This window comes from Balearica regulorum, chromosome 21 (genome assembly GCF_011004875.1).
Source record: "Balearica regulorum gibbericeps isolate bBalReg1 chromosome 21, bBalReg1.pri, whole genome shotgun sequence".
Lineage (NCBI taxonomy): Eukaryota > Metazoa > Chordata > Aves > Gruiformes > Gruidae > Balearica > Balearica regulorum.
This window is the reverse complement of record NC_046204.1, coordinates 2,432,526-2,454,156: the sequence shown is the minus strand read 5'-3', so window position 1 is coordinate 2,454,156 and position 21,631 is coordinate 2,432,526. Positions and strand designations below refer to the sequence as shown.

Sequence of the window (21,631 nt, the reverse complement as noted above, 5' to 3'; positions counted from 1 at the left end):
CTCATACGTAGACTCTGCAATACAAAAATGCAGAAGTAGCCAGGGAAACGGTTTGTAACGCAGTTTATAAAGTGGAAAATCAAAAAGGCCCCACTGACTTCAAAGAATATATCCAAGGAAAGGCAGCCCACAGCCAAAAGAAGTGCGAACACTGCAGCAGAATGACCCATGTAAACTTAGTTCTGCGTCAGCAGGACCACAGGTTTCCTTGCACAGGGAGCATTAAAAAGCTGACTTCAGTCTGATCAAAGCTGTGTCTTTTACTTAACAGCAGCAGCATTTTGACCTTTTAGTGCTATATAATGCAGTGACCTGTAAGAAGTTATTCTAAGTTTTGTAAGATGGAAATGACTAATGCTTGTTCTTTTCATCACACAGATGAATGGCAGTCCGTGGTGAGGTAGTGAACCTCCAAATTGTACATATTTTTCCTGGCCTTTATTCTCACACTAGTGTTTATAGCAGCCTATGCTCCCTGGATGGCAGCATGTGTTCCATCATCCTAATGTGTCAGAGCAGCCTGTACTGCTGACATCTTCACGATCACTTTTGTATTGCTTGTACAAGTCGGTGAAAACAGCAGCCACACATTTCCAGATTAAACAGCAACATGCTGTAGTGACTGTAACTTACACGAAAGTCAGCAGGTGGCACCCAAGAAACACTGATGCATTTCACTTGACCAGGCTTAATCGTTCCCTTCACAAAGTCAATAGCGAATCCCTTCTGCTGCAGCAGTGACAGGCCATCAAAACTGAACTCCACGTTCTACGAGAGACACGCAACACACCGTCATTACAGCCAGTTCTGCTCCTTCAAACACAATGACTGTGCTGCATTGCCCAGATGCTCTGTGTGGGCCGACTGCTTGCCAAATTGCTTCTGCCCTTTGAAACTGCAAGTATCCATGTTGTTCATTCTGTCAAGGTGTCACAAAATACTATACTAAAATAAAAGGATCAGATCTGTAATTCAGTTCTGTGCTCAAACTTCTGTATTTCAGAATTAGGGAAGCACTGACATCATAATGCTAATTCCTCATATTAGCCCCTGAAAAATAATATTTTCTTTTCAAACACTGATGCTTTTATAACACAAAGCTTATCAGAAACCATGAAAGCTGTATTTTTTAATTTATAGACTGAATTTTTGACAGAAAGAACTAGTAGCCATTTGTACACTGTCAGTATTCCTTACAGCACCTGACACAAAACTGCACTTTTTATTTTCTTCACCTTAGATGCAAACTGAGCTGTCTGTATAGCTCCAACTTTCAGTTCTGTCATTGCTGGCACTGGAGAACTCTCTCCCTCGATGTACTCCAGAATGAGGAGAATGGACTTCACTGGTTCTTGTACCTCTAAAGAAATATGAATCAAGTAAACTTTGAGACAGTCAAAACTGAGCGATTATCAGTTTGGAACAAGCATAAGTTACACTAGGATGGTTCAAACCAAAGTGATGTTGTGGCAAATTCATGAGCTGGCATAGATAACAAGATCCTTCTTACAGAGTTAGTGAAGAATTAAGCAAAGAGGTTTTGCATAATTTCCAAAACAAACTGTAATTGTTAATTGTTTATCAAGTTTCATGCTTGTTTTCTAGCCCCATGGCACATACATTGTGTGTACTATATCCCTACTTGTGTACGGTATGTGCTTGGATTTATTTATAGCTCAGGAGCTAGGAGTTGCTTATATACCATCTTTGAACACAGATCCTGTCCAAAGAAATTAAGGAAGGATAAATTCAAGCCCCTGAAAGTGTGTCTGTTTCATAACAGCGCAACTGGGAGAGTCCAGGGTATGTTATTAAATATAAAATAATTTTATAAACATTTAATACAAATCAGAGAAGTGGCAGAAAGCAAACACATCTAAACACTTTGCAGTAGTATTAAGTTATAATAGTTTTTTTGCAAAGTAAGTTGCAAAATTGGAAGATCATCGTTAAGATACAACTGCGTTAAAATTAAGATAAAATCTTTCCTTAAGAGCAAGTTTCCTGCTTTTTTTTTTTTTGGTATTACGAATATAGGCTATGCCATAATGCTTATTTGTTCTGATTCTGGAAAAGTTATCTGTAATTTACATTTTCTTAAAGGATGTGGAACATGCCCATGCCTTCTCACTGTTTTGTAACAAAGTGTAAGTGGTAGCACATTACCTCCTTTCAGTGCTCCCTGCGATGACATAGGTAATGTTCCAGCCAGGGACTCGATGGGCACGTCAAGTGGAATTCCCCCTTCCACAAACATCGGATGATCTCTTGCTGCACCCTTTAGGTGGATCACATGGGCTACTTTCTGTACAAGACAGGAATGCTTCAAATGCAGGTTACAGCTTAAGTAACTGCATAGAAATTATTACATCATCTGCCTATATAAATGCCAAGAAGCCCTGTACTTTAATGCAAGAATCCTGCATCTTCCCCTTGTCTTGTCCACACAGGCACTTCTGCTTTAAACAACCTCTCATTCTTGGGCAATGTGCCTCAGGAGGGGACTGCACAAACTATTTATATTAAAGCCACTAATAGAGGCAAAACGTCTGTGCCACTAAATTTGGCTCAAGTTTGTGAACTAGGACCAGTCTCCATTCAGCTTAAGCTTATCCTGGTTTGCAATTCTTAACCACAATTCCCAAGATGATCTGGAGATACAAAGCTTGCCAGGAAGGAGAGAACAGTACTTGCTCACTACCAGTTTCTGCTCTGTGTCTGCAGTGCCTGCTGATGGTCATTAGTTGGCACTCCTCATTAACTTTTGGTCAGTCCCTCTTGGAACAGGCATGAAGGCACCCACTGTGCTGCCAGCCTGTATATCCTGACTTGGGCTCCATCTAAGCTCAACTGCTGCTCTACAGATTGAGCCCTCCTTCCTCACGCTGCGTGACCACAGAAGCGGCTTCCTGGTACTCAGTGCACCTGTCACTTTGCACTGTGCAGGTGTAGCTCCACTCTCCACCACCATTAAACACTACCTGCTGAGAACCCACTCGGAGCTGTGCTCAGCAGTGTGGCAGCAACCGAGCTCCATCACCTCTCATTTACACAGCGTAGACAGCTGGGCAGAAGACAGGACTGAATCCCAAGTCACTATTGTTATGAATTAATAACTGAATATTTAAAATTTGAAAAAAGTCAGTGGGCCCAGACCTGCCATCTCCCACCTACATCAGTTAATGTAATAAAGATAGCATTTCTGCCTACAAATGCTGCTCATTAGATGTAATTATTTTAAATTCCTACTAAGACCCATGCTGATAAAAATCACAGCAGGTCATATTTAGACTTTGATTTCATAATCCAGGTATCTTGATTGTCTCACCTTGCCAAAAAGCACAACCTTGAGGCGGTCAGAATAGTACAGACTTTCATGATCAGGACTGAAAGTCACACTAAAATCCTGACTCTTCCCAGCAAGAATTTCTCCTTCTGTTGGAAAGATGCTGAACACACTTAAGCCATTATAGTTTTGTGTTCCTGGTAAATAAAAATGACGATACAAATAAGAAAGGAAAAGAGCTTCATTTTACTACTTCATATATTTTAAACCCATGTAATTTTTGTTGGAACAGCAAATAAGACCTGATACATGGTTTTGCAGCAAAACAGGTGGTGATAAATCCATCTATCAATTTAATGCATTCATCTCTAGAACTGAAGAAGCATCACCAAACCCTTCTTATATTCTAATGTGTTTTTACAGAGATGGACATCCCTAAATATAATCTTTAATATGCAATTACTGTGTGGGTTTAGATTCAAACACTAGTATCTCCTTACTTGTGGATATTTGCTCAGGCTGCATAAATTTACAGCTACCCATATTGAAAAAATTAGCACAGCTTCTACTGGGGAAACAAAAATCATGTCTCTAATTTCAGTGATGTGATGCCCCAGGTTTTGACAGTTGTGTAGCTCTAACAGGAGACAGTAATGCTGCTTTATACTTCATGAGTCTTTAACAAAAGAAAGAGAAAAGAAAAAAACCTAAGTTTACCAACAAACTCTGTTCTTTGCAAAGAGGACGTAATAAAGGATGGAAGTCTCTGCTGATCTTTGTCCCTTGTTGATGAAAGCGAATCTAGTTGAATGGAGTATCGCAGGGTCAGTGTGGAAGTGTTCTGTATCTGGTGACATTAATTTATACAACAGCATTTTCATTAAGAAAATTGATTCTCAAGCCTGTAGGATCCACATTTTGTGAACTGGCTGAATTTATTTTGCTGCATTACTGCACTCTGTACCCAGGTGCCACTGAAAGCATGCGTTATTGCCATCCAAAACGTGCCATGTCAACCCCTGTCCCCCAACAACAGCAACCAGGCTCCTTTCAAGAGTCTTGCAGTAAGTAATGTATTTTGGTTATTGACATACTTAGACAAAATCTGAGAGGAGAAAATTTATGCCTAAATCTTGGCCTGTTTCTGAGTCTCTGGGAATTTGCGGTATAGGAATGAGTGAATCGGTTAAACTTCCCTAGACCGTACCATGGCAGACCCTCACGTGCTCTTTGTAGGACCAGTTTTGCACTTAGTTTTTTATAGAAGGTACTGGATCTCTTTTTTTGTATAGGCTGCAGGCAGGACAGAAGCAGCTAACAAGATTCTCCCTGCACAGTTTTGTTACCTTTGGCCTGAAACTGTCTCAGCGTCATATCACTCTGCCAGATGTGCTTCTAAAGCTATGTTCTTTTGTCTACAGTTTGCTGCTCAGCCTTACGTTCTGCCAGACTGGAAACTACAGAACTCCTCTTCCTCCTTACAAAAACTGCTGGTGTGCTGTCTGGTTCAGCATAGAGGGATTTACCTTGAATGTGGAAGTCACCTTCTCTCTGGCTATGACATATCCCATACTGAGTACTTCTCCTACAGAGCAAACAATTGATGGCATCACACCATGACCAGTCATACTTAGGGTTAGATTGGTTTTTGCCGTCCGGATGTCCAACATTTCAAAAAACTGCCAAGAGAATGTCTGTGTTAGCCCACTTGCTGAAGGAAAACATCCCCCACCCCTCCAACTGACCCCCTCTCACAAACAGGCCATTACTGCCAACCTTCTGGATTCAGTGCATAGACAGACCCAAATGTTGGGAAGGGCTATGCACAGGCAACAGTTTTTTATTATTATACAGCCTCATCCCAGTCAGTAATATATTACACAGCCCATTATATCTCTCCATCTCTCCTCTTCTTCCCCTATTACTGTTGTATGTCTTACTTACCCATTTATTCTCATTTGGACAAAAAGAGATGATGAGGGTTTTACTTTCACCTGGCTCAAGCATTCCAACTCGTCTGACCAACAGGAAGGGACCATTGGGATTCAGAACTGAGAATCCTAGCTAAAATAGTGCAACTCAAGGAAAAAAGTTTATAAGCAAAGATTGGGGGAAAAAATATAGGAACAGATCTAAATATTGTTCAGACCAAAGATGTATAAGTCAACCATCTATAAGCTGAGAGATCAATAACTAAGAGAAAAGAAGAACTAATCCAATTTCCACACATTCCCCCCCCCCCCCCCCCCCCCCCCCCCCCCCCCGCGAATTCAAATAGCTGCAAGGTCCTTTTCCAGTTAATATGATCTCTTTGTAACTCCCTTTTCAGATTTTGCCTGGAATGGGTCATTGAGACCCCAAGATTTGGGACGTGCCTTCTCATATATTATCTCACACAGCTTAACACTGTAGTAGCCTCTTCTTACAAGGTATTCAGAAATTCAGAGAAGCACCATGCAAAAACTGAGTTTTTGGTTCTGTTTCACACGTACATCATACTGTACCGAAACTAGCTTTGTCATCAGTACCTTGTACTCTTTAACAAGTCATTAAGTGCTCCTTAAGTTTGGCTCTACACAGAATTATTTCCAGTTAAAAGCTAGAATGGAATTAGCTTTCCAGTAGGTCACCTAGGCTCGTCCAATATATTCTTCACATCACCTCCTGTCTCACTCTGAAAGATGAGCATTAAGTCTGAAATGTGCTCCCTCCTCCTTACTATACTGTTAAACAGTTCCTACAGATAAAGACTCAAATTAAACAGAAGCTGAACGGCAGATGAACTTACGTGTTCGAAACAAGGATACTTCCAGCTTCTCTGGGGAGATATTTTGTATTGTAATTTGCTTCAACATTCTGTGGCCTGACAGGAATGAAAACATTTCAAGAAGTGATGATGCTCAGTCATGCACTATCATTCTTTCTTTTTAGTCATGCTTCTACCTGGGCCAAATATTCATTCCATTTCTATGGCTAATGCCTTAGTCAAAGCTCACCAAAATACTTTCAAATTTGGGCAGTCAGTTGTAGAGCTCCTGATTCTGTGTTTCAGGATCAAGTCTGTTTTCTACATGCGTCAGCTGGTCAGGCAGGCTCCTAATTTTCCACTTAAATACCTAATTACAGGGCTAATTTCTATATTGACTTTTGAAAATCAACAAAAGAATGTAAAACTATGCTCAGAAGAAATTAACATCAGACAAAGAAATTCAAAACTTGAATTCAAATTTCATACCTACTGCAACATCACCAAAATTTACTGTGGTTTTTCCGTTATCTGAAGTGACCACAACAGATGGTGCTACAGCTGGACAGTGCAACTCCAAATACAAGGTGTTGTAAGGGCTAGAGAGATAGTAAACAGATTTTTGCTCATGGATCATACAGAAATAAAGAGTTGTCAGAAATCTGTTCTTATTCTGTTCATACCACAGGATATCATTAAATTGGTATTACAAAACAATACATAATTTTTGGTGTCTGACTTTTTTGTGTATGCCTAAGCAGAAACATGAACTACATCTGGCTTAAATTTTTTATACAGTTATTCTTTAAGCAGCTTTGATATTCATGTGTTTGATTCTTAACTAACTAGTGGGTTGTAAGCATGAGTTTCTACCACTGACCTATGAGGTAATTAAGATACGAAAACAAATTTTCTCCCCAAATGAATCAATTGACATGCCCACAGTTTCCCCCTTGAATTTCTGAACTATTATGAATTGCACAAATCTAATTGCACATACCTGCAGCTTAGGTTTTGAGAGCCTTTCTTTTCATCGATATGTCCACTTGCAACAAAGCATGGTATGATGTATTTTTCAAACCTCCCACTGAAATTCCTCACCAGGAAAGCCTGGGCTGCCATATAAGCATCAGAACTAAAAAAAAATGCAGGAATAAGAATCATCTTAGGAAGTGGGAGAACAAGAAAAAAATCAAATAGATATCTACTGAGCTATTTGCGTTTACTGTTTCTTAGTCATACATTCAAAATTAAACAGGGAAACTAAGCAACTGTCTCGATGCACAGTAATGGACCCACCCTACTAAGTGGTTTGCTTTTCTTGCCAAAAAAGAACAAAAATAATAAAAACCAGATAATAGATGTCATACTAAAGATTGCAAAATCCTCAATTTGATATCCTTATGTTGAATACATTAAGTATTCTGGTGTCTTCCAGTACTTCTACATCATTTCAATGATATGTAAACACACACGATCACATTTCTGTAATGCAATATGCCAAGCAATACTTCATAATGGGAGTTTTACAATACAAATTTTATTTTTATGGCCTGTAATGGAAGTATTTAAAAGTTATAATTAATGGATTGCAATGAACATGGGATTTTAGTCAAAAATATCTAACATCCAGTACAGCCAAATGCCTGGTGTTTAAGCACAAACTTACTTCCAAACGCTTCTAAATTTCTCAGATTAGGGAGAAGTGTGGTTCTAAAAAGTTGAATTATATACTAAGGGACTAATTAAGTATCAGATTTTGCATCTAAATATCAAAATTTCTAGATAGCATGTGCCATTAATGTGAATTCTCACTGAGGTACATGCATTGTGAAAAAGACTATTTAAAATGCACATTTTACAGCATTATTACATTTCCAGGACCGAAGATGACCATGACTAATACAATGGACTATGTAAGCCCTCAAAATAAAAAAAACCCCACCCAACCCATACCCACGGATACGGACCATCTCATTCATCCATCTGGATTGAATGTATTCAGCTCTGTTAGACCTATTCGGAACAGGTATATTAGTAGCAGTTTCTTTGGGTAACTACATTCAGTTTTCTAGTTGCCCTTTAAAATAATATCCTTGTTGGTTCAGCCAAATCTATCCACACAGCCACATCTCATGCTTTCTGATACATTCTTTGAAGTCTTCAATCCCTCTGATGCATAAAGGGATTCTTTGCCTTACATGAGAGGGTACAGCTGTGTGGCTTAAAAGCAGTACTAATTTTGGAAACAGCCTTTGCAATATAGCTAACGCTATTTCTTCTCTACAGTTTGCTTTCTTGTCTACCTATAGGTTTTAGTAGATTTATTAAACTACTTGAAGAGAATGTTGTCTATATAGTACAAAGTGCTTTTGCTGACTTACTCAGGCTTTAACTCTTCGGATTTTGGTTGTTCGGAACTATGTAGGGAAGTCAGGTATTTACTGCCTCCATCCCTTACAAGCTGTCTGGAAGACTGCTGCCTGGTAATGGAAATGCTTAATTTCTTTCCCTCTCTCTTCTCATCTTTCTTCCTTTTCTGCAAATACACACACAGAGACATTATACACTGAAGGTGATCACCAGTAATCCAATCAAGACATCAATTTACAAATACGCAGTCCCTGGCGCAAGGATACAGAACCAAAGAGGTGACGGAGAGCATGAAATAAAGTAACAGCAGTAGGATTATGGTAACAAGCCACAGACACAGTAGTTATTACATACATTTCTAATAATGTAAAATTGAGTTGAAATGGACATATTTTACCCCATCTTAAAAAAAGATTTCCCCTGCTGGAGCAGACAAGTAAAAGACTATCTCATGAGAATTTTACCTCTTTATCGCATAATTAAAGACAACCCTAGGTGCTCAGATAAATTAACTGACCCACAGCACTGCATATAAAGTCTATGTATGCTGTAAATCTGCAAGAAGTGTAGAAACCTTTTTCTTCAAGAGTAATTGCAGTTAGCGTTTGCAAGAACATCCTCTAGGAATGCTTTTGAAATTGTTAGCATGAAATTAAGTTATTGATCAGTGAACAGACTACACATTAAGTGCAACAGTACAGTCATACTTTGTCATTTATAGACAGGTCTTATTTGAATCATGAGTATGGGCTTCATTAATATGCAAATAATTTTGTGATAAAAATACCATCCAGAGAAACAAATATCTGGAAGTGACAGACCAACAGCATGTGCTAGTTCTTAGCATTCCTTACTTGTATTTCTGCCCCTGTCGCAGCTGCTCTGCAAAGCCTCCGAACTGCCTCTTCTCTGATTAGCTGATCTGACAATGTTGGTCTGAAGGACACTTGAATCAAGCTTTTCTGGGAGCATGAGAGCACACACAAGAACGTCAGGCAAAATTCAGCCCTCATACATGTGTTATACCTACAAAGCTCAATAGGAGCGTAATACGTGACAGCAAAAAATTAACAAATAAAATACAATTTTTTTTCCTGAGATGATCCTAAGGATAAAGGTCACTTGCAGCTTTTTTGGAACTGCACTGTGTTACCATGGGCTGGTTTTACATCACAAAACTTTTCATATTTAAACATTCTTCATATAAATCATGACGACAACACTGGGGAAAGAACGTTCAGGGTGAAAGCTCCCATAAAGCCTTAGCCAGATTAGATGGTCAATGCCTCATGTCCGATTTAAAACATTATTTCAAACAGTAGAAAATATTCCAGCTATTCTAATAATAATTTATGTTTCGAGCTTTATTTACAAGTGACAGCATTTGTAGGGATGAGGGTGATCAAAAGATTTGGCAGCACATTTGACTTTTAAGGTGAATTTACCTTCCCAGGCAACACAGTTCCAACAGAAGGCGTGATTGTCACTGGACAGTCTTCTGGCACACAGAATTCAAATGAAGTGGGTCCAACAGGGGCAACTTCCCCATTGCCAATTCTTGGGACAGCATGAGTAAAGTGGTTGACACTCACGTGGGAATTCATCACATACAGAGTTGCTGTAGACACACCATTTAAAGCTGTTGCAGCAAACTGAACTAAGGAATGAGACAATTCAAGAGGTGGGTGGACTCCAACTGCTTTGCATGACAGCTTGAATTGTCTAAAAATAAACACATGATAAATTGTCTCAGCATAAAATAGTCTCTTAATCAGCCCGGAAAATAGGGAACTAATCCTGTAGTCCCTATTTAAGCAGAATTTCAAGCTTGCAATGGGAATTTTGCCTAAAGATGAACAATAATACTATCTATTTTTAATGCACAATTGGCTAGAGTCCCTACTTGAATTCTTCCTCTATGAACTTCAGAGAATCACAGAACAGTTTGGGTCAGAAGGAACCCCAAAGCCCATCCAGTGCCACCCCTGCCATGGGCAGGGACACCCTCCACTAGCCCAGGTTGCCCAAAGCCTCATCCAACCTGGCCTTGACCACTGCCAGGGAGCCAGGGGCAGCCACAGCTTCTCTGGGCACCCTGTGCCAGGGCCTCTGGAAATACATCCAGTCAAATCAAAGTTTATGCCATCATTATTTTAGTAGCATTAGCTTAATGTACGAAGCATTTTTACAAAATAAAATAATCTTTTAGTAATTCTGCTGAAAAAGCAAGCAGATCATTGCAGGTTAAGATGACCTGGGGCAAACTTGCAGCTTGGACAAGTGACAAGGATAAATTTCCGGCGGGATAGGAAAAGTCATCTCAGTAAAGACAGACATGTAAATGAAGCATCAAACTAACCGGCACTGAGCAACTCTTGTCAACTGGAGAATTCTTACCTGCCTCACATTTTTATCCTAGCCTTACCTCTTCAAAAGTAGGCAGGGATTTAATTTTTGAACTAGCTTAACAGTGGAAATCCAGTGTGATTTAGACTTCTACATTACCTGCTACTCAAATAGTTTCTTAACTTACCTATTAATCTCTGACTTGCAGGTTAGTTCAAAGCTGTACTCTTTTGCCTTGTTAGCTTTAAAGATTATGTCCAACCTCAGGCTTTCAAGGGGAAGAAGAATTCCAAGTCCATCGCTGGGTTGAATTTCAACAAACTTCAAAGTGGCAGGATAAGAAATTATTGTTGTTATTAAAATAAGAAATTCATAATTAAGTTATCAAATTATTAAATAAGACATTACTGGCAAGATAAAAAAATTGTCATTAAATGTACAAGTGTCAGGAAAACAGAAACCTTCTAGTGAGCAGCCTTCATTTGACTTGTCAGTGTCTGACTGACATGAAGATCTCAAAGTAACTTGAAAGGCATCAAATCCATTAACTCAGATTTCAGTAGAATCTTTTCCCCAGCTTCTTACCATCTATGGTAATCGCCTTTCCCTAACGTTTATTTACTCTTCATAGACAATTGAATGAAATAGGATAAGAATCTCAACAGCTCCCCCTGTATCTTTGAAGAGCTGATTCCTGTATGATGTGCAGATACCATAGCGAAAAGTACCAGTTTAATATCTACAAGTGTATATTAGTTTGTGTTTATGAGTTGATGATGATTCAAGAATGTCTCCCCATCACATTTTAAGCTAATCATGAAACACATGCTGTGAAGTAAAGCTTTAATGAAGCTGAAGATTCCAATTTCTTTTAGTGAACTCCTTGATTTTAATCCCTAAGACAGCAGAGAAAGGAAGGATGCCTAATTAAATGTCAGGTTCCTCTAGCTCAAATTCCAATATGCCAAACTATTTCACACTGTGATCATCATGCTATTATGGAGCTTGAACAGCTAACTTTTTTGGGAAAAAAAAAAATCAGTAGACCTAGCCCACACGAAACTGCAGCTCCTGTGATTAATTTAGCATCCACATCAATTTACAGTCAGTCAGAAAATACCTAGGCATGATTCAGGGGATGATTCCCTATAAGCTGTTTGGACACAGCCATCCTGCTTTAAAGACAAAGTCTTAAGGTATTTGGATGCAAACTGTGCAATATTCCTCAGCCTCAAGGCAAAAGCAACATCCCTAAGCCTGTTTTATTTAGTAGTGTAAGCGACCTGCGAGTCTAAAAGAAAAGTGCACCAGGTATTCTGTTAGCAGATTTCTTGGTGTAAGAAATAGGTATTCTAATAGGATAAAGTTAGGCTAATAATGTTACATAGGTGAGAATAGTAAAATCTCCTCAAAGATGTTTATACTGCTTGGAAAATGCTTAGGATATAATAAGATGAAATTTAAATAAACCAGTACCAGAACTAATCTGCCTGTTTCCACAGTGCTACAGGCAGAAGTATTTCCATGGGTTTGCAAGAAACAGTCACAATTTATTTACACTTACATTGAAACATGTTTTCATAATAATTAAATATATTTATATACAAGAAGAGGTGTGTGTGGGAGAACTACATACCTCTGGAAGTCCCACAAATCCAAACTCTTGTGGCAAGATGGATTTGTTTGTTAGCATGACATTTGCCTGCACAGCTTCATAGATTGTGCAGTATCCAAAATTGATTTGTGCTGGACTGATTTCCAAATCAGAAGTAGTAACAATTGCATGGACAGTAACATTAACTTTTTTAGCCTGAAACAAATGCAAAAGCACAGGATCAAAATCTCCATCTGTAGCATTGTAAGGACAGGATTTAAGTGAAATGTCATCCAAAAAGATAACTGCAAAAAACTTACTCTATTCCTTGACAATAACAAATGTAAATGTAACATATCTATCTTGAACTTCAGCTGCATTGCTCTTCAAAGTAAGTAATAGGAAGTGTCTCTTTGATAAGCAAAATTTAAAAAATACTATCTGTATCTCAAATTCCATATGCTAGAATGAAATCACACCTACATCTCCAGGAAATGTAAACGCTAAGAATATGCTACATCTGCAGTACAGATCAGAATAAAAAGATTGTGCTGTGGTATCTGATACAAAATAAACTACTAGGGAATAGATGAACACTACCTAGAAAGGATTTAACTGTCTGTAAAGTTCTGTAAACATGCTGACAAGAAGAAACTATCAAATCTGTATTCTCACTTTAAGCACCTTTTACTATTATCACAGGACTTCAACTAGTAAAGAACTAATCTAAGATTAGGTATCATAAAGTGAACATTCACTAAAATAATTTACATCTATTGTCATTCTGATAACCAGCGTAATAAAAACCACTAACCTTATCCACAATCAGTATTGTCACTGGCACTTCCAGAATTCTTGTCTCTTCATTAAAATAGCTCCCTGCATCTTCAGGAAGAGAGTGCCTAAAAACCAAAAAGTACTTTTGGTTTCATAAAAATATTTTGACTATTTTCTAGCTAAGGAGAATAATAAACTTTTGATGGATGTATTTCTGAACAAAAAGAAAACAAACAAAAAAACCTGTTACTTAAGATCTAAAAATTCTATTATTCACTGCTTTTAATCTTAACATGGTGTTTGTGCTCAAATAGGAGTATTCATGTATGTAGTTGGTTAAGCACCAACTCCAATGCTTCCCCGAAGCGAAGTCTAAAATCCTGTATGCGAGGTACGTGCAAATATTAGGGGAAAAGGTGGAAGAATGGTAGAAGAAAACACCAATGAAAAATTAGTGACCTATGAAGTTCCACCTTCTGACCACAGAAAAGAAGATGCAGTCAGATCTGAACTATTATGGACTTGTCACAGATTTGCTATAGAATCGCATACCTCCTGACAGTCTGCCCTGAGCAGCTATGCAGGGATTGCAAGGGTATCTAGCAATGGAGTTGGAAGAATTGACCTGGGACATTAATGTTTGATTTTAATTTTTTTAAATATAGGATTTTGGACACACAGGAGTTTAAGGGAGTTATTCACAGAGGTCAGCATCCATTTATCTTTTTTTTAAAAATGCAATCCAATCCCTTAAAATTCTGAAAAATTTAAAGCTTACTTTAAAATCAGAATACAAGCCTTCCGCATCTTTGCTGCAACCACAGCACATAACCAACCAAATCTAGGTAGTCGTTTCCTTTTGACACTGATGTTAGTTAATTACCAGCCAGTTTGAGGCAGAACCAACTGTAGCACAAAGCACAGAGACATAACTAAACTGAAACAAACTCCGAGACCAATAGTGTCTGATTACATACCCGATTAGTAATTTATAAGAAATATGCGGGTTTTCTGTAGCTGAAGCATCTTGCTATAATAAGCTCAATTTCAAAGACAAGACAATACAAAAGCTCTAGCATTTTTAGCTCTGCTGGGTCTATTTATAGTCTTTTACAGCATCAGAGTGAATTGCTTCCTGTTCTTAGGTCTATACAGTGATAGTGTTCCTACTACTACTATGGGAACTACATGCAATTTGTAATGTGTTGATAAAGAATAGTTAATGAATAAATGGCATCCATTCAGTCACCATGGTGATCTGAAATCTTGCTGGCTGTTATTTTGCAAGCCTGAAATGTGACTTTAGAAGGTGATCTTCAAAGGTATTGCTAACTTGTTTAAAGATAGGTACTGGAGTTAAATGCAAGGTAGGAATAAAGTATCAGCTTCTACTTTGTCACAGGAAATCAGAATAGCAGAAGAAATTAATCTATTACAAAATAATCCAGAGGGAAAAAAATAATCGTAACCGTATGTACACAGTGATGGACTCTAAATTAGCTGTTATGCCTTGGGGAAAAGATACCGAAATTCTTCAGATAGTTCTCTGAAAATGGCATCTTTATGCTTAAAAGCAGTTAAAGAGAAGTGGAAAAGACAAATCAGATTTAGACTGCCAACATCTGCAGGACTAGTTCCAAATGCTGAAAGATGTGGTATTTGGGAATTTTGAAAGTCAGCAGATTAGAGAACTTGCCTTCAAATAAACAGAAAATGTCTGTTTCAAACACCCAGAAAGTTCTGGGTATTGTAACATCTGACCAAGCATTTCAGTGTGCACAGAGTACTTGGGAGAACTTCCCAAGCCTTCAGTCATCTATCTGTTCACTCAGTACTGCTGAATGAGCGTTACTTTAACTTTTGTGTTACTTTTAACACAATTCTATTAATATAGCTTCTAAGTCACTGAGGAGGCATTTACAGAAATGTGTCACTAGCTCAGGACTTCACATCAGCTTGTAGCAAGTTCATCCTCCTCTGTCAGACACTCCCTTCCCCTGTGTTAGGTCTTGTAAAACCAATCTGTATACTGAAACAGCCAGATACTTATTTTGTGTCAGAAGTGCCTTAATCTCATCAAGTCTCCTTTCTGAAGCTCCCCCATTTTTCAAAGAAAGATTAATGCTCTAAATCCAAGCTATGTTTCTATCCACTCAGTAAGCGTAACAGTGCTTTACAGCATCTGAAGTTTAGGAACTGAAAAAATGTCATAATGGTTACTGTTGTTGTAATCTGATCGGATTTGAGATGTTGGAAGAACTGTAAATACTTTTAGTTCTTTGAATACTAACCTGGTAGAAATTTCAAAATCAGTGATTAGACTCTCAATTTAGAATCCAGAGATGCTGAGCACATCAGTGAAAATCCAAATATACTTACATCAACGGGACTAGATAACCTATATGAAAAAAGCTGCAGGTTTGCAGCAGCAATCAATGCAGAAGTCACCAAAGTACTTGGCTGTAAGTCAGAATTAAGGTCTATATAATTTAATTTAGATTTGGAAAGAAATGCCCTGCTAAATTCTTTACAATGGCAATGACAAGGTTAAAAAAGTGAATAGTGGTCAACAGGAGGTATCATATTTAAATTTTTAAAAACTGGAATTCTTTGTTTCCTATAATTGAGTTATGTTTGTATATGTAGATGTATCATGAAATGGAGAAGAGAAACTTGCTGGGATAAGGCTTTTAGCATCTTAGAAAATGTCATATAAACTGCCACAAATTCAAGATGAATACATTCATATTTTGGAGAAAAATGTGCATGGGTAGGAGAACAGGAAGCCCAACCATTCTTACCTTAATTAGCAAGCACAGGAGTTCTTGTCCAGAAATTATTTAATCAGTGATCCATGAAGTAGCCACCTGGCCTAGATAACCCCTCTCTCGTATAAGAACAGCTTCCCCACAGAAATGGGAGCAGCCTCTCAGGAATGCAATTGCTAAGATTTTCACACTGCTGCTGTCACCACAGGAAAAGCATTTCCTCACAGGTGTATGATCCAAGTTAATTTCCTCCTTGAGCATCTGGCAACTGTTAAGGGGGAGATAGGGGGGAGACTGGGACTGCATTGACACCAGCAGCGTGAAGTCCAGACTGCTACAGTGCAAAGGAACTAAAAAATAAAAAAAACTTTGACCTGCTCAGGTTTCCACTGACAGCCTCCTATAGATACTGTCTTACATACTGAAAAGATTAATGTTGTTAGGTTACCTGGGCAGAAACTGCAGTTGCACACTGAAGGATGACTGAGCTTGAATGTAACCTGTTTTTGGAAGCAGCTCCATGTGCTTACTCAATTCTTTGCACACTTCAAACTTCAAACGCAGTGTGGTTTTTGCTCTGCAAACAGATCAGACATGCTTAGGTGGCTTTGAGGCTACCCATACTGCCAACTCAGCAACATTTTCTCTTGGAATATGATCCCCTGCACGCCCCCCTCCTTTCATCTCTACTCTACATCACGATTATAACAATTCCAAGCTTCCTTTGAAAATGCTAGGCACGTAAAACTGCTACGGCAAATCACAGAGTTGTATTCTTTTTTAAGATAAGTATAGAAAACAAGATTTTGGAAGTACTATAAGTAAACCAGCTGTATTTAAAGTAATGTACACAGCTGATTGGAACATAATTGTCAAAGTGCAGCAGAGTGTAAGTCAGGTCAGGGGAAAGTCAAAGCCAAATTATCATGAAATATCAGCTAATTTATTTGCTCCTAACACACATTCCCTCTATCTGAATCAACAGGAATCCATCACTTAATGTTTGAGACAGCCAATTGGTCCTCAAGGTGGAAAAGGAGTAGTCATCTTGTAATGTTGGATCTAGGTTATATAACAATTGGTGGGTGGGATGCTTCAAGTAAAATCCTGTTATTTTGTCTGAGAAACAGAAAATGAAGACCAGCCACCCCTAAGTGGGGCCAAGGCTACTGGATGCTGCTTAAGTGGCTAATAAGCACTGAACATCCCAGCCTGTAGTCAGAAGAATCATAAGAATGAACCTGAAAGAGCATAATACACCTAAAACATCAACATGTACCCAGTTTGTGAATTCCATTCATCCTCATTATCAGCATAATTACCTCAAAAGCTTCAATACCAAAAATTAAGCCTGTACAGACAGGAAAACCACCTCAGACTTGGGGGGGGGGAGGGGGAGGAGTGGCTGTCTTACACCAGAAATGCACTGAGTGCACTACTGCTTTTGTTTTTTCTCCCTAAAACCATGATGCCTTCTTTTAAATAACGTGAATCCACAGATCTCGTGTAACTTCCCCTCTAACAGCAGAGATTCTACAGGGCTAGAAGTCATAGTGTGGCTAAGCTGGTACTGCCAGTTCCTCTGCTAAATCTTGGGATCAGTTTGCCCTGTGAATGGCATATTGGGAGTTAGGAAACAACTACTGTTTACTGAGTTCTGGCCATATTATAATACAGCGATAGCCACAGACCATACCCTGCTTTGGAATTTTATGCTTAAGTGCAAAATTGCCGAGCAATTTACAAATATTTCAGCTTGTCATTTTCCTTGTCTTGGACTGGTTTACAAGCTGTCAGTCCAGATGGTCTGCTCTAAATCAACAGCTATAGCATGTGGTACTGGGAGCCTGGAATGATTTCTGACTGTTGACAATCTAAGAGAACTATATACTACTTCATTAAATCAGCGCAGATTATAACCTGCCAAAGAAATTACTTTTCAAAGTGATTTATATTGGACAGGATTCTGCTAAGACACTTTTACCCTTCATGCTGCTTATTTATGCTTCCTGATTACTGTATTCTATGTGACCAGAAAAAAATCCAACAACCAAGACCCAAATCGAAAACAGTATTAACTAACATTTTGCAATTCTACAGAGCTTGCTGGGTCACTTCAGTGCCAGAGCTATCTAACTTGAAAACTTGGTTTCCTACTTATGCTATGACTACAATGTCATGGATTGCAGCCGCAACAAGACACAAAGTTCTTTCTGCTCTGCTTCAGTCAGATGTTTGTGTGTACTGGTGGTGAACAAAAGGCTACAGTAACACATCAAGTCTGGGTCAGATCATGCCCCAAAAATCTAAAGACTTCTCTTACTACAAGTTTTAGTTTTGGGTTGTTTTTTTTTTTTTTTTTCCCCTTTTTCTCCTATAACTAGTTAGGGATTGGAGTAGAAACTTCTAAGAATATTCCTAAGTAGCAGGATTATTTAAGTATCAAATTAAAATTTAATTACAGAATGTGTGTTCTAGAAGTCATGCTACTAAGATTTCACATCTACTGGATCTGAACTTTAGTTCTCACTAGCTAAGGCATTTCAGCAGTGGTCAGACAAGCAGCCTTTTCAGCCAGGCTGTGGTAACCTTACCTTGGGTCTCCTTCAGTGACGGGTTCAGACAGCACTGTAGTAGCTCTTTAGCTGATACACAGTTCACACATAAAGCCATTGTAACAAATTATTAGCTTTGTTTGTGTGTTGCCAGCACTTTGGATGCTTCTTTGCTAGCCTGATAGTTGTCCTTGACTCTGGATCCTTTGTCTGTGTATAGTTCCAGACCATTGACCTTAGCAAGACTACCTTTGCCCAGTTTTTCACTATTACAATTAGAATACAGCTACTTACTGGTGTAACCTGAGAAATTGTTCTTGACTGATACTGATTTATAGCTATTTTCAGCACTTTAAATTCATTCTGTTTGAGAAGTGGTTTGATATGTACCATGTAACAATGAGGAATCCTCTTCCTGACATACACGACAGACAAATTTCAATAGCTACTAGAGGAAGAAACTTCTCAGGCACCACATCTAACTGAATGATGAAATCTATCTACTTTTGCAGGATAAAAATTGAAACATGATATTCCTACACATGAAATACTTTGAATTTCAGCCTAAATGACTGTATAACAAAGACAATTTTTCCTAACTATGGAAAATTGGGTGATAAATTAAAGACTCCATTTGCCAAGATACTAAGGACAGTATACTAAATGCTCTTAATATAGTGAAACGTGGCAAAGGATCAGCAGAATTTTTCCCTCAGTTAAGAAGTTTTGCCCTAAGCAATTTGACAGTTTCTATCTTTGGGATCCCCTTGAAATCTTAAGTTTTCATAAGGAGAGTTATTCTGCTTCTATACTTGTAAGTTTTATCCCTGGGTTATCTAGACCAAGTAAAACCACTTACATAACAACTTGTGCTTGTCATATCTGTAAGCTGAATTTCTGAGATAACAGCTTTACTCATTTCTTTCCAACTGTGAAGAATCTCTGCAGTCTGTAATTCTGGTAAGAGGTTTAGAATGGATGCCTTCTACAGAACCAATCTCTCCCCCACCCTCCCACAAATCCACCCCAATCCTATTTAAATGGAATCTAAGAAATGCAAATTGTTAAAATAAGCATTCAATAGTGACTGCATGAGGTAGAGGGAAGACACCCAGCGCCTGAAGACAATTAAGAGAGTAAAAGGTGATGTAACCACTGAGAGCCAAAATACTCTGGGAGCCAAATATTACCTTTATATTACAGTGCAGAACCAGTCTTCAGACATTACTGACTTGGACTACAGAAACACCCCGATATTTTTTCCCCTGTAAATTGGTATTCGGTTACTATCTGTGTACTTACAAGTTATCTGTCACTCCAGCACAGTGCTTAATGCCTATATGGGCTAGGAAAAGTTGCACAGTTCACATTTTATAGTAAATGCAAAGGGACTGACATGATTTATCCAGCATCATATCCCAAGTCAGGAAAGACTGGTGATTGACCTTCTCAGTAAAGAACAGTTGGCATGAGGCTGGCTTCCAGATCATAAATCTCTCATGGACTTTAATTAAAATAAAATAGCCAAGAAATAACAAAATAATATTTCATAAGATTTCCTAGCTGAATCAATTATACCCAATGTGCACTTAATTTTAGACACATTTATCTCCCTAATGTTTAGTGTGCAAATTCCACATGCTGAAACTCTGTGGGGTTGCTGTTCCCCAGAGACTTTACAGTTATACTACAGAACAGGTCCAACACGTGGAATATTCTAGGAGGGGAAAGGCATCTATTAAGCCAGATACTTCACAGCTATGGCTGGTCTTGGGAATCTGGGATAGCAGGATACTCAAGTCCTATTTCCACAGCAGTGTGGAACTCAGAGGACTTGTAATCAGGATGTCCTCCTGAAATGCCAAGGAAAAGACCAAACTGTTCTTCGGCTTCCTAGGATGACAACATCAGTCTGTAACAACCGAACCTCAAGACACCACCTAGTGACTTAAGATCTCGTTATTCAGCTTTGGAAGGCAGCTGATAATGAAAGGGTAGCTCACCTGCTTTGAATGACAATGCAATCCTGATAAAGTCGGTCATACATACAGATCTTTAAATCAATGTTGGGATTGCGCACCCAAACTGGCACATCAATAGAAACTCCAATGGCACTGAAGCACAGCTATTAATACATAAATCAAGAGTGTAATTATTTTTGTTAGTTTCAAATTCTTACCCATCTAGACAGAGCACAAATTTCTGCTATAAGCTACAGCTGAGTAACAGATTTTATTATTCATATTGCAACAGGTTCTTCAATTAGGCAAAGCTATGAAAATAATTTGTAAAATAAAAACAGGATGTTATGATGTCCCAGCAGAAAAAAGAATTATACTTTGGATTGGATTCTTTGACAGAGAACATGAAGGAATAGAATGCTGTCCATGATATTGAAAAGAAATATTTAAAGTGCATCTAGCTTAAGTAAATGTGCCGTAATTGAGAAATTCAAGAGACTGCCGCTTGTTTAGCCAGCAAAGAAATACAGTCAGGGCAGCACAGTGCTGCACTTCCTATAATGACCTAGGGTCTGACATCCGTGACCACATAGCTCAGACTTGGATGAAGCGATCCTGAAAGAGAGGGTGCCCATAGGTCCCACAGTATGCACCTGCAGCTCCTTCTGTAGACCAGTCCATCTGCAGAGCGCAGGGAGGGCCAAGACTGGCCTACTGAGCTTCTTGGAAGATTTTATTTTTTGGCAAGCTTCTGTGAACTGTTCCCAGGCAGAATTTGGCTTCCAATAAAGTATGGAATCAAAATATGCTGAAGTGGTAACTAAAGTTGTCATCTCTTCCAGCTTTCACACATCAGTTTCACTACTGCATGCTAAATAATTCCAATTCTGATGTATCAGAAGGAAAATAAACTACGTAGATTGGGAATAGAGAAGAATACTTTCATATTTGTTTCTAGGACATTAGACGTTTTCCAGCATGATCTCTGATAAAATGGGAACGTCAGGATTATTTGCATAGAAATTTAAGAGAATCAACAGCTTTAATAACCATACTGCATCAGAAAGAATGGCCATGATTTACAAAGTTACCACCCATGAAACCACATAAGACATACTCAGATGGTACCTCACTGTTGTCTCTTATAATGTTCACAAACATATCCTCTACCTCCTTCTCCTGTTTCTAATATAGGATTCTGAGCAATTTTAATTCTTGGGAAAAG

The 21,631-nt window shown here is 38.5% G+C and overlaps 2 protein-coding genes across 4 annotated transcripts in view; one reads left to right on the top strand and one right to left on the bottom strand.

The window, feature by feature from the left end:
• The window catches only part of GABRD (gamma-aminobutyric acid type A receptor subunit delta), a 107,237-nt gene that overhangs the window by 36,018 nt on the left and 49,588 nt on the right, over positions 1 to 21,631 (top strand). The window lies entirely within an intron of this gene.
• CFAP74 (cilia and flagella associated protein 74) overlaps positions 1 to 21,631 on the bottom strand; it is a 46,531-nt gene that overhangs the window by 1,111 nt on the left and 23,789 nt on the right. For both annotated transcript variants that reach the window (XM_075773257.1, XM_075773258.1), the window contains 18 exons: positions 20,449 to 20,570; positions 16,339 to 16,467; positions 13,160 to 13,247; positions 12,388 to 12,561; positions 10,939 to 11,072; positions 9,851 to 10,127; positions 9,260 to 9,367; positions 8,417 to 8,571; positions 7,033 to 7,167; positions 6,522 to 6,631; positions 6,094 to 6,149; positions 5,231 to 5,350; positions 4,813 to 4,965; positions 4,004 to 4,133; positions 3,329 to 3,483; positions 2,167 to 2,305; positions 1,236 to 1,360; positions 634 to 768 (listed from right to left, as the gene is read on the bottom strand). In XM_075773257.1, coding sequence (XP_075629372.1) covers positions 634 to 768; positions 1,236 to 1,360; positions 2,167 to 2,305; positions 3,329 to 3,483; positions 4,004 to 4,133; positions 4,813 to 4,965; positions 5,231 to 5,350; positions 6,094 to 6,149; positions 6,522 to 6,631; positions 7,033 to 7,167; positions 8,417 to 8,571; positions 9,260 to 9,367; positions 9,851 to 10,127; positions 10,939 to 11,072; positions 12,388 to 12,561; positions 13,160 to 13,247; positions 16,339 to 16,467; positions 20,449 to 20,570 — 2,445 coding nt within the window. The remainder of the gene's footprint in view (positions 1 to 633; positions 769 to 1,235; positions 1,361 to 2,166; positions 2,306 to 3,328; positions 3,484 to 4,003; positions 4,134 to 4,812; positions 4,966 to 5,230; positions 5,351 to 6,093; positions 6,150 to 6,521; positions 6,632 to 7,032; positions 7,168 to 8,416; positions 8,572 to 9,259; positions 9,368 to 9,850; positions 10,128 to 10,938; positions 11,073 to 12,387; positions 12,562 to 13,159; positions 13,248 to 16,338; positions 16,468 to 20,448; positions 20,571 to 21,631) is intronic.